This window comes from Somniosus microcephalus, chromosome 2, assembly GCF_052327205.1.
Source record: "Somniosus microcephalus isolate GS21.2 chromosome 2, FLI_Smic_1.0, whole genome shotgun sequence".
Classification (NCBI taxonomy): Eukaryota; Metazoa; Chordata; class Chondrichthyes; order Squaliformes; family Somniosidae; genus Somniosus; species Somniosus microcephalus.
This window is the reverse complement of record NC_140988.1, coordinates 64,469,574-64,481,572: the sequence shown is the minus strand read 5'-3', so window position 1 is coordinate 64,481,572 and position 11,999 is coordinate 64,469,574. Positions and strand designations below refer to the sequence as shown.

Genomic DNA, 11,999 nt, shown 5'->3' with positions numbered 1-11,999 from the left:
CCTTTCACACTCTGACTATCCCAGTTAATATTGGGGAAGTTGAAATCCCCCATTATTATTACCCTATTATTTGCACATTTCTCTGAGATTTGCCTACATATCTGTTCCTCTATCTCCCCCTGACTGTTTGGAGGCCTATAGTACACTCCCAGCAAAGTGCTTGCCCCCTTTTTGTTTTTAAGCTCCACCCATATGGCCTCATTAGAGGAACCTACTAATATATCATCCCTCCTTACTGCAGTAATTGACTCCTTAATTAATATTGCGACACCCCCTCCTCTTATACCTCCCCCTCTGTCTCGCCTGAAACTTTGAGATTGATCCCAGTGTTAGTCTTCATTACATGGCCAATTTTGTTTTGATGCATATGACAGTGTTAGGGTAACTCAGGAGTGAGGACCAGTCGGACTTGTAATGATATCAGCAAATAGTGATGTTATTTGCCTGTTCGATTATGATGCCTTAATAGCATGATTGCAGGTATTGATTGCTTGTGCCTGACCAGCAGAGGTCATGTGACCAGACAAGCAGGCTGAGAGTTTTTGTTTCACCTTAGCTGCAGCTCAAGCATGGTGTGTCCTGAAAAGCTGTATGAATTCTTGAACAAACCTTAGATTAAAAGTTATTCTCTTTTATATAAATGTCTCATCATTGTACCCACAAAGAAATCAATACAGGACTCCCAAGTGCATTGAAGTTGGGCCACCTCTAGCAGGTAGGCTCACATTGCTTGGGTTTCATACCAAAAGTGGTCAGGTGGTCCTTTGGATGGCATGGGCACTTTTTAAACTTAGAATGGACTCTTTTTAATGTTACAAGTGACACTTCTGCGTGTGCTCTCATAACATCAAAGGTTAGTTGCATCGGGAGTGAGGCTTTCTAGCACAAGGCTCATTTGTCATTGATTTCAAAGCAACATACACTTGGGTTTGCCCACCGAGCATTACAATATATAAAATAACTACTTCACTACAAAGACTTCCATTAGCCAATCAGGTCAAAGGGACAATCTGATCCAGATCCAGATATTTTCTATCTGCTGCCGAATCACAGCCAGAGCTTCTGTCATTCAAGATTATGAGATGGACTTCTTGTTTTTTCTGAAATAAATACACAAATCACCTTAGTGAAAGTTCCAGCTCATCATAAAATGAATATCAAAACAGCTGAGTCTGTAGTGATTCTCTATCATGTTGGATTAATGACCACATACATTGTACAATCTGCAAATGAAAACTGGAAGTTTCTACAATAACAATGTATGGCAGATACAGGAAACAAATTCAAAAGAGGCACAGTAATAGAGAAATATAAGAAAGGAGCGAAAGAGAGAGAAAAAGTAGACAGAGAAATAAGAGGAGGGAAGCGAGAGGGATAAGGAACTTCCTCCAACTGCCATTTTAACAATTTTGGCTCACTCACTTTTTTCTGAACAATGCTAATGCAAAAATCCATTCTTAAACATTTTAAAATTGTTAAATATTTATTGAAACCTGTGCTCACTGTTGCTGTGATTGTGTGCACTCGGTTTACAAGTTACTCACTTGTGCATGAAGCCTATAACTGTATGGCTCCACTCTACTTCAGGATCCAAACAAATGCGTAATTTCTTATGTTTCAATGTTGCACTGTAATAGAGAAATGTCATAAATATTTATTACATTGACAGTTTTGAATACAATTTCCGTGATTCCTGGTTAATTAAAGGATCTTACAGTTGCTCACAATTTAACAAGGAATGGCTCAATGTTCTTCAGGCTCATTTTAAAATATTTTCTTCAATTAGGATAATATTAATCATATTTCACTGTAATATAACACAAATCCTACATAATAAATACTTTAAAATTGTCAACTTCAACTCTGATTGAAATCAAACTGTATTAGCAGATTTGAAGAAGGTATTTTAACCTCAATCAATGCATTTGTAATATGTACAAATCATTTTCACATATATTTCTGTTTCACTTCTAAGCAAAAATCTTCCTTAGACATTCAGACACACACATTAGAGAATAATCTACTAAACAGAGTAAGAACAGCCACTGTCTGTATTATAACTGGTCACAAACGACTATTTCTAACCATTAACAGTTGGTCATACGTAACTGGAACAACTAACTCTTCACTATTATTTTGAATCTTTATTGATATTAACAAAGTCATTTAAATGTGAAGTGTCGGCAGCTGTTGCATTCAGAGGGTTAGCAATTTATTCAGTGCTGATATTTGACAGACAACTGTTGACTTCAGAAAAAAAATCTTTTGAAAACAGTGTTTTAGTTCTCTTTAATTATAAATTGTTTGCAGGGCTGTGGACAGTCTGATAGAATTTTGAAGCTTTAAAATTTCAAAGGCAGAGATTTATTTGTAACAAAATGTTATCAAAGATTCAAATCAACACTTACATGATTTGCATCTTGCTGCAACCTGGACCAGGTGAGAACACCTCGATTTTATGTAGTGCCGAAGGACGGATATATTTTCCTGTAACTCTGGCACACGTACACCTTGGTTCAAACCCTCTGACAGCGCGACCTGAAATAAATGGAACAGAATCCATAACATCAAGAGTTACCAACATGTTCAGTATATATTGCATAATGAAAATTAAATGTTCAACTGTAAGCTCAGAGTAAATGACCTGACTACATTGCAGCTTACCTTCTGATAACGTAATGAAGCAAATTACAATTGTGGCCAAGAGCAGCAGCAAAGTTATTCCAGTCCTCATAGTGTTCAGAGTAAATCACACTGTTCTCTGCTGTTGCTCAGTCTCTTTTACTGCTGCTCCGTATTACTTTCTCGCAGTGTTATCTCCCTTTTATAATAATAGAAGAAGGTGGTTTCCGAACGGTATTGATCATGGGACAGGCTAATGTTAATCAGTTGGCATAACTTCAAAATGTGACGTTGTCTAGAAATATGTGCATACACCAACATGCACACTCATTCCTGGAAATATTTATATTAGAACGTCCTTTGATTCATTTACAAAATACTGTGAACTGTCAAATTCACCATATATTTCACTTTTAAGCAATGCCTCGATTTCAAAATTCTCATCCTTACTTTCGAATCCCTCCATGGCTTTGCCCCTCCCTATCTCTATAATCTCCTCCAGCCCCAAAACCCCCGAGGCTGTCGGTGTAGGGACCGGGTGCTAGGGTTTGGATGATCAGCCATGATCTCGTTGAATGGCGGAGCAGGCTCGAAGGGCCGAATGGCCTACTCCTGCTCCTATCTTCTATGTTTCTATGTTTCTATATCTGTGCTCCTCTAATTCTGCCCTCTTGAGCATCCCTGATTATAATAGCTCAACCATTGGTGGCCGTGCCTTCTGTCGCCTAGGCCCTAAGCTCTGGAATTCCCTGCCTAAACCTCTTTGCCTCGCTACCTCTCTTTCCTCCTTTAAGACGCTCCTTATAACCTACCTCTTTGACCAAGCTTTTGGTCAGCTGCCCTAATTTCTCCTTATGTGGCTCGGTGTCAAATGTTTTTTTGTCTCGAAGCGCCTTGGGTCATTTTACTAAGTTAAAGGCGCTATATCAATACAAGTTGTTGTTTTCACTTCCCATTCTTAGAAATGACCAACTTATTGAAGTTGATATTACATGTCATCCTGTACTGTAGGAAAGGCATGCTGGCTATGCTGACCAAATCATGTAGAGGCAGAGGAGATGGCTAAAGTATTAAATGAATACTTTGCATCTGACTTCACAAAGGAAGTGGATGATGTGAAGGTTACACTAAAAGAGGTGAGGGTAGTTATGGGCAGGATAGTAATAGCTAGAGAAGATGTACTAAAAAGATTAGCATTACTGAAAGTTGATAAGTCACCTGGTCCAGATGAAATGCATCCTAGGTTGCTGAAAGAAGCAAAGGTAGAAATAGCAGAGGCATTGGTCACAATCTTTCAATCCTCATTCGATACAGGAGTAGTGCTGGAGGATTGGAGGGATGCTAATTTGATACCGCTATTCAAGAAAGGGGAGAGGGATAAACCTGGAAACTACAGGCCAGTCAGCCTAACATCAGTGATGGGGAAGTTATTGGAAATTATTATCAGTGACAAAATAAACTTTCATTTGGAATGGCATGGGTTAATTAAAGAGAGCCAGCATGGATTTCTTAAAGGCAAATCGTGTCTGACTAACCTGATTGAATTCTTTGATGAAGTAACAGAGAAGATTGATCAAGGTAATGCAGTAGATGCATATATAGATTTTCAGAAGGCATTCGACAAAGTGACACACTGGAGGCTTGTTAAGAAGATAGAAGCCCATGAAATTAAGGGAAAAGTGGCAGTATGGATTCAGAATTGGACAGAAATGGCTCAGTGACAGGAAGCAGAGGGTGATGGTGGATGGATGTTTTTCAGACTGGGAGGTGGTTTGCAGTGGTGATCTCCAAGTTTTGGGTTCATTATTCTTTTTAACTTTTATATCGACCTAGACTTGGGTGTAGGGAACGGCATTATAAAGGTAGCAGATGATACGAAACTTGGCAACATAGTAGATAGTAATGAGGATAGTTGTAGACTTCAGAATGACATAGACAGGATGGCGAAATGGACAGAAGCATGGCAGATGGAGTTCAATGCGGAGAAGTGTGAAGTGATGCACTTTGGGAGGACTAATATGGAAAAACAGTATACTATAAATGGAAAGATTTAAAAAAGTGTAGATGAGCAATGAGACTTTACTGACCATATGTACAAATCCTTAAAGAAGGCAGGGCACGTTGATAAGCTAGTTAAAAACACATATTGGTTACTCGAGTTTATAAATAGAAGCAAAGAGATCATACTAGAACTTTAGAAATCATTAGTTAATCCTCAGCTGGAGTATTCTGGACAATTCTGGGCACCACACTTCAGCAAAGATGTAAAGGCCTTAGAAACCATATAGTAGAGGTTTACCAGGATGTTACTAGGGATGAGGGACTTTAGTTATGAGGAGAAGTTGGAATCGTTAGGACTGTTCTCTGTGGAACAGAGAGGGTTAAGAGGTGACCTAATAGAGGTTTTCAAGATGATGAGGGGTTTTGATAGTGTCATTACAGAAAGTCTGTTCCCTCTGGTGAATGGGTAGATAACCAGACATCATAGATTTAAAATCACTGGCAAAAGATCTAGAGAAGCATGGGGAGAATTTTTTTCACTCAGAGAGTTGTTGGGATCTGAAAGAAGAAGAAAGAAAGAAATACTTGGGCCACGAAATTCAAACTTTTTGCGTTGGCTGTTGAGGCCCGTTTCGGAATAAGAAATGGTGCTCGCTTCACTTCCGCCTGCCTCTGGTGCGGGACAAGGCAGCCACCACTTTGGTAAAGGCCATAGCGCTGCCGTTGGGAACACTGGCCCCTGAACTTTAAATGAGCAGAGCGTGACGTTAGTTGGTGTGCAACGCCAAATTGACGCCACATCTGGAAACTTTGACCTTTTTGCTCGGTTTACCGCTCAGAAATGTGTGCGTGAAGCAGCCCTGCAGAAATGCTGTTAGCACTTCTAAAGGAGGCATAAGAGCATAAAAATAGGAGCAGGAGTAGGCCATTTGGCCCCTTGAGCCTGCTCCGCCATTCAATAAGATCATGGCTGATCTGACCTTGGCCTCAACTCCACTTTCCTGCCTGTTCCCCATAACCCTTGACTCCCCTGTAGTTCAAAAATCTGTCTATCTCAGCCTTGAATATATTCAATGACTCAGCTTCCACAGCTCTCTGGGGTAAAGATTTCCAAAGATTCACAGCCCTCTGAGAGAATAAATTCCTCCTCATCTCCGTTTTAAATGGGCGACCCCTTATTCTGAAACTATGCCCCCTAGTTCTAGATTTCCCCACGAGGGGAAACATCCTCCCTGCATCTACCCTGTCAAGCCCCCACAGAATCTTATGTTTCAATAAGATCATCTCTCATTCTTCTAAATTCCAATGAGTATAGGCCCAACCTGCTCAATCTTTCTTCATAAGACAACCCCTTCATCTCAGGAATCAACCTAGTGAATCTTCTCTTTACTGCCTCCAATGCAAATATATCCCTCCTTAAATAAGGAGACCAAAACTGTACGCAGTACTCCAGATGTGGTTTCACCAGCGTCCTGTACAGTTGTAGCAAGACTTCTCTACTTTTATACTTCATCCCCCTTGCAATAAAAGCCAACATTCCAGTTTCTACATTGTGGGCCTCCCTCCCGCCTTGGTGCTGCTGATGATCATCCTCCTCATCTTCCTCCTCCTCTTCCTCCTCCTCTTCCTCCTCCTCCTCTGGTGGTGCTCCAAGGTCTGGTGGCATTGGCTGTGTCCTTAGGATTGCCAGGTTATGCAGCATGCAGCACACAACAACAAAGTGGGAGATTCGCTCAGGCGAGTACTGCAGGGCTCCTCCAGAATGGTCCAGACAGCGGAACTGTTGCTTGAGCACACTGATTGTGTGCTCAACGATGTTCCTGGTAGTTTGATGGCTCTCGTTGTACCGCAGCTCAGCAGGGGTGTTGGGTGTACGGAGCGCTGTCATCAGCCAGGTGCACAGTGGATATCCCTTGTCCCCGAGAAGCCAACCACCTCGGTGATGCGGTGCCTGGAAAAGTTCTGCCACAGTAGTCTGGCGCAGGATGAATGCATCATGGCTGCTGCCAGGATAGTGGGCATTGATAGCGAGTATCAGCTGTCAGTGGTCACAGACCAACTGAACGTTTAAGGAACCCCTTTCGGTTGTGGAAATCCTCAGCATTCTCATTCTCAAAGCCACATGCGTGCAGTCAATGGTGCCCTGCACCATGGGGAAGCCTGCTATCCTAGCAAAGCCCTTTGCACGTTCTTGCTGCTTGTCCGGGGTCATGGGGAAAGAGATGTACTCTCGTCTCCTTTTATAGAGGGCATTTGTGACCTGACGGATGCAGCAATGCACCGCGAACTGGGAGATATTGGCGATGTCCCCAGTAGCTGATTGAAATGAGCTGGTGGCATAAAAGTTGAGAGCCACTGTTATCTTCACTGCCGCCGACAGAGACGTCCTGCTCCTCAGTTGAGGCTGCAGATCTGGCTGCAGCAGGTGGCAGAGCTCAGTGACCACCTCCTTGCTGAAGCTCAGCCTTCGCAAATGCTGCTCCTCAGTCATATTAATGTAGGAGAATTGTTGGCGAAATACCCTGGGAGGGTAAGGTCTCCTGTACAGAGGCCTGTTGGCCCTCCTCCGTCTGGCCATGATTGCCACTCTCTCTCTGCGTCTCTGTGCCCTCCGAATCTGATGGCGCAGGACGACGCCCCGATTCACTGCAGCCCCCATAGTATCTTGGCAATCAAAGTTATGAAGGTCAAAAACCAAAGTACCTGCAAAGTTATGGTCAGAAGCCAAAAACTATTTCAGACAGCGTTGACTCAATGCAGAAGTCTCTGTTTCTCTCTCTCAAAATCTCTCTCTCTCTCTCTCAGAACGAGTGGTACTAAAATGTCTACCACAGAAAAAGCCAGGAAGAGGCCCCCTGTAAATAGCGCCCCCCCAGCCCCACAGCAACTGGGAAGCGTTCCAGTCTACCTATCGTTGGTTGCACCAGGCAGAAAGGAGAGGGGGAGCCACTCAATTTCCGTCCCTGGGCGTCACAAGGGCGTTGCACGCTCGAATGACGTCAAGATCTGCGTGCGCAGGAGATCGGGCGGTATTGTTTAGCGCCGCCGCAAAATGTCCGGTCAATTCCACGAGAGGCGCAGATATCGCCTCGCCCGGGCACTAGTTGCTTTGCGCTCCATTAAGGCCCTCTTAAAGCGCTAATGGGAGGCGCAAACCAACTGAATCTTTCCCCCTAAATGCTAAACCTGTATCGAACCTTAGTTAGACCACACTTAGAGTACTGCGTGCAGTTCTGGTCGTCATATTATGGAAAGGATATAGAGGCACTGGAGAGAGTGCAGAAAAGATTTAGAAGGATGATACCAGAAATGCGAGGGTATACATATCAGGAAAGAATGAACAGGCTGGGTCTCTTTTCTCTTGTAAATAGAAGGCTGAGGGGTGACCTAATAGAGGTCTTTAAAATTATGAAAGGTTTTGATAGAGTGGGTACAGAGAGAATGTTTCCACTTGTGGGGAAGAGCATAACTAGAGGCCACCAATCTAAGATAGTCACCAAGTAATCCAATAGGGAATTCAGAAAAAACTTCTTTACCCAAAGAGTGGTGAGAATGTGGAATTCGCTACCACAGGGAGTAGTTAAAGCCCATAGTATAGATGCATTTAAGGGAAGGCTGGACAAACATATGAGGGAGAAGGGAATAGAGGGTTACACTGATAGAGTTAGACGAGGAAAGATGGGAGGAGGCTTGAGTGGAGCATAAATGCCGGCATGGACTGGTTTGGCCGAATGGCCTGTTTTTGTGTCGTATATCCTATGTAATCCTATGTAATCCTATGTAATGTATCCAAGTATTGCTGTTGATACAAAGCTAGGTTGGAAAGTAAGTTGTGAGGAGGATGCAAAGAGGCTGCAAAGGGATATAGACAGGCTAAGTGAGTGGGCAGGTGGAATATAATGTGGAAAAATGTGAAGTTATCCACTTTGGTTCAAAAAATTGAAGTTAGCATGCAGGTACAGCAAGCAATTAGGAAAGCAAATGATACGTTAGCCTTTATGACAAAATGTTTGGAGTATAAGAGTAAGCCTTACTGCAATTATATAGGGCCCTGGTGAGACCACACCTGGAGTACTGTGTACAGTTTTGGTCTCCTTACCTAAGGAAGGATACACTAGCCTTAAAGGAACTGCAACAAAGGATCACCAGACTGATTCCTGGGATGGGGGGAGTGTCCCATGAAGAGAGATTAAGGAGACTAGTCCTATATTCTCTAGAGTTTAGAAAAATGAGAGGCGATCTCATTGAAACAAATAAAAATTCACACAGGGCTTGACAGGATAGATGCTGGGAGGATGTCTCCCTTGGCTGGGGAGTCTAGAGCCAGGGGTCGGCCATTTAGGACTGCGATAAGGAGAAATTTCTTCACTCAGTGGGTGGTGAATCTTTGGAATTCTCTACCCCAGAGAGCTGCGGATGCTCAGTCATTGAGTATATTCAAGACAGAGATCAATAGATTTTTGGATATTAAGGGAATCAAGGGATATGGGGATCAGGCAGGAAAGTGGAGTTGATGTAAAAGGTCAACCATGATCTTATTGCATGGCGGAGCAGACTCGTGGGGCCGAATGGCCTACTCCTGCTCCTATTTCTTATGTTCTTATGTTCTCTCTGACTAGAGAGTTGGAGGCAGAATGTGCACATGGCTTTGCCAGGCTAGCCAGTTTCCCCATGGTGCAGGGTGCCATCGACTGCACGCACGTGGCTTTGTGGGCACCGCGTCTAAATGTTGAGATGTACATCAACTACTAAGGTTATCACTTGCTGAATGTGCAGTTGATGTGCGACTATGCTCAGCATATCATGATGGTGAATGCCCGGTATCCTGGTATCAGTCATGATGCTTTTATTCTGCACCAGTCCGCTGTTCCCTCAGTCTTTGAGCCACCAAGACGAACCAGAGGGTGGCTATTGGGCGACAAGGGCTATCCGCTGACCACCCGGCACATGACTCCGCTCCGCAACCCAACCACATGTGGGCAGCATGCGGACAATGAGTGCTATGCTGCCACATGAAATCTGATAGGGCAGACTATTGGCATCCCTAAACAATGCTTCCGCTGCCTGGACCGCTGTGGAGGAGCCCTGCTGTACTCACCAGAGCAGGTCTCAAGATTTGTCGCGGTCTACTGCATGCTCCACAACATCGGCATCATGAGGCCACTGCCCTTGCCACCAGGCATATGGCGACAAGCTGAGGAGGAGGAGGAAGAGGAAGCAGAAGCAGCAGAGGAGGAGGAGGAAGAGGCGGAGGAGGAAGTGGAAGAAGAGGAAGCGGAAGAGGAGGAGGCAACCCAGACAGCCCCTTTGTGCCCGAGTATCTGTGATCGACTCATCCGACTGCGGTATTCCCCATTCCGCATTCAACAACAGTCCCACACCTTACCTTCCATCTGTTACTGACCATCACAGCGTCCTCTTGGCCACAATGCTGAAATAAAAGCCACCACAAAAAAAACATTCCAAACCAACTTTATACATCAATCCATCCAATATTACATAACAAAGTCAACTAAGGCATGGACTGTTGGGGCCGAATGGCCTGTTTCTGTGCCGTATACCTTACGTATATCCTATGTAATCACTCTTGTGCATTTCCTTAGTGCCTGTCTTACGTGTGCCTTTACCTGTCCTCGTGTTCCTATGAAGTGCTGCCCCAATAGTTACAGCATGGTTGGTGGAAGGCTGCTGACTTTCAGAAGGGGAGACTGTAGATGGCCTTGCAGGATGACCTCGAGCAGCTCAGGGCTAAGAAGGCCCGGTTGTGGACTGCACCACCTTGGCATGTGCAGCAGCAGTCTGGGCAGGCTGACAGGCAACAGCAAGGGCACTGGCGGAGTAGCAGTGGTGGGAGGAAGAATGCGGTCATCCACTGCCACTTCCCTGGGGCGGTACCTCAGGATTCCTATTCACCTACTGCACCAAGGCCTCCACTGCTGCATCTGAGAACATTGGTGCACGGTCTCTCCCCTATTGTGCCATCATTAGTTGTTCTTGTATTTTAGCCCTAACTACAAGTTAACATAAGTTAACTGCTTTAAACCTCCATTAGCCATCCCCCACCTCTGCTCTCTGCTTCTCAAATTTGGTTTCCGAATTCCTGGACTTCCTTGGACATCTAGACTACGTTTCTGCACTGGATTTCACCGTAAGACACATTTTCTGGGGGGAAAATTCAGTATATTAGTGCCTCCCATTAGCGCCAGCAGACGGCGCAAATGGGGTGCTAGGGCATTATTGCTGGGGCACGGTGAATCCGACGGTGCATGCTAAATCCTGCCTCCCCTCCCCCACAGTGCCGGCACTAACAGTTATCGCCGGGAGCCTCAACGCAGATGGATCGTGACGTCATAAGCGTGCAACACTCACTGACCGCCCAATCTGCGAAATTGATTGTCGCCACCTACCTTAGTGCCTGGAGGAAACAGAGAAAGGGAGAGCTGGCCTGAAGCAGCAGGAAGCCGGCTCCAGGGATGCTATTTAAAGGGATCATCAGTAATGAGCCGCAGCTGTCAGGTTAGTGGAGTTTCAATGCTTTCTTGTCAGTTTCACATAGTGCAACAGTCTAATTCCGTAATTTCAAAGTTATTTAGTATCAGGAGTGTTGTGGCAACTAAAATGTAGCTACATTTATTCTTAAAAAAATCAAACTGCTACATTTGTTTACATTAATGGAGACTGTACTGGCGGTCGACCTCACCCTCCAGGAGCTACAGCAGAGGGAGTGCAGGCAGTGACAAAGATAGGAACATGTGGCCAGAGGGAGGAGTGCCATCAGGGCTCTCAACAGGAGGCCTTACCCTCCGAGGGTATTCCGAGAGCGCTTCTCCTATCTCCAATTAAGTGAGGAGAAGTGTATTAGAAGGCTCCACTTCACCAAGGAGGTGGTCACGGAGCTCTGACACCTCCTGCAACCAGATCTTCAGCCTCGGATCAGGGTGACCACGGCTCTCTCAGTGGCAGTCAAAGTCACCGTCACCCTCAATTTCATTGTCAGCGGATCTTTTCAGTCTGCAACAGGAGACATAGTTAACATCTCGCAGTTCGCCATCCATTGCTGCATCCGGGAGGTCACAGAGGCTCTCTACAGTAGTAGAAGGGACTACATTGCCTTCCCCATCACTAGAGAGTAGCAGGATGAGTGTGCATGTGGCTTTGCCAGGATAGCGAGAATCCCCATGGTGCAGGGCACGTGGCTTTATGGGCACCGCATAAAATCCTCAGATCTTCTGCAACCACAAAGGCTACCACTCACTTAATGTGTGACCACAGATAGTGAATCCTCAATGTCAATGCCCGCTATCCTGGTGTAGTGTATGTGCCTTTAAGAGCCCCAGGTGTGCTGTAATGCCGGTAATGGCCATTCGGGCTATATA

General features: G+C 44.8%; 1 protein-coding gene across 1 annotated transcript; it reads right to left on the bottom strand.

The window, feature by feature from the left end:
• Positions 1 to 615: 615 nt before the first annotated feature.
• Positions 616 to 2,816, bottom strand: LOC147122735 (C-X-C motif chemokine 11-1-like). The gene is made up of 4 exons (XM_086009985.1): positions 2,665 to 2,816; positions 2,409 to 2,538; positions 1,545 to 1,628; positions 616 to 1,100 (listed from the first exon to the last, which is right to left on the bottom strand). The coding sequence occupies exons 1-4, from the start codon at positions 2,732 to 2,734 to the stop codon at positions 1,076 to 1,078; spliced, it is 309 nt and encodes a 102-aa protein (XP_085866111.1). The 5' UTR covers positions 2,735 to 2,816; the 3' UTR covers positions 616 to 1,075.
• Between the last annotated feature and the right edge of the window lie 9,183 nt (positions 2,817 to 11,999).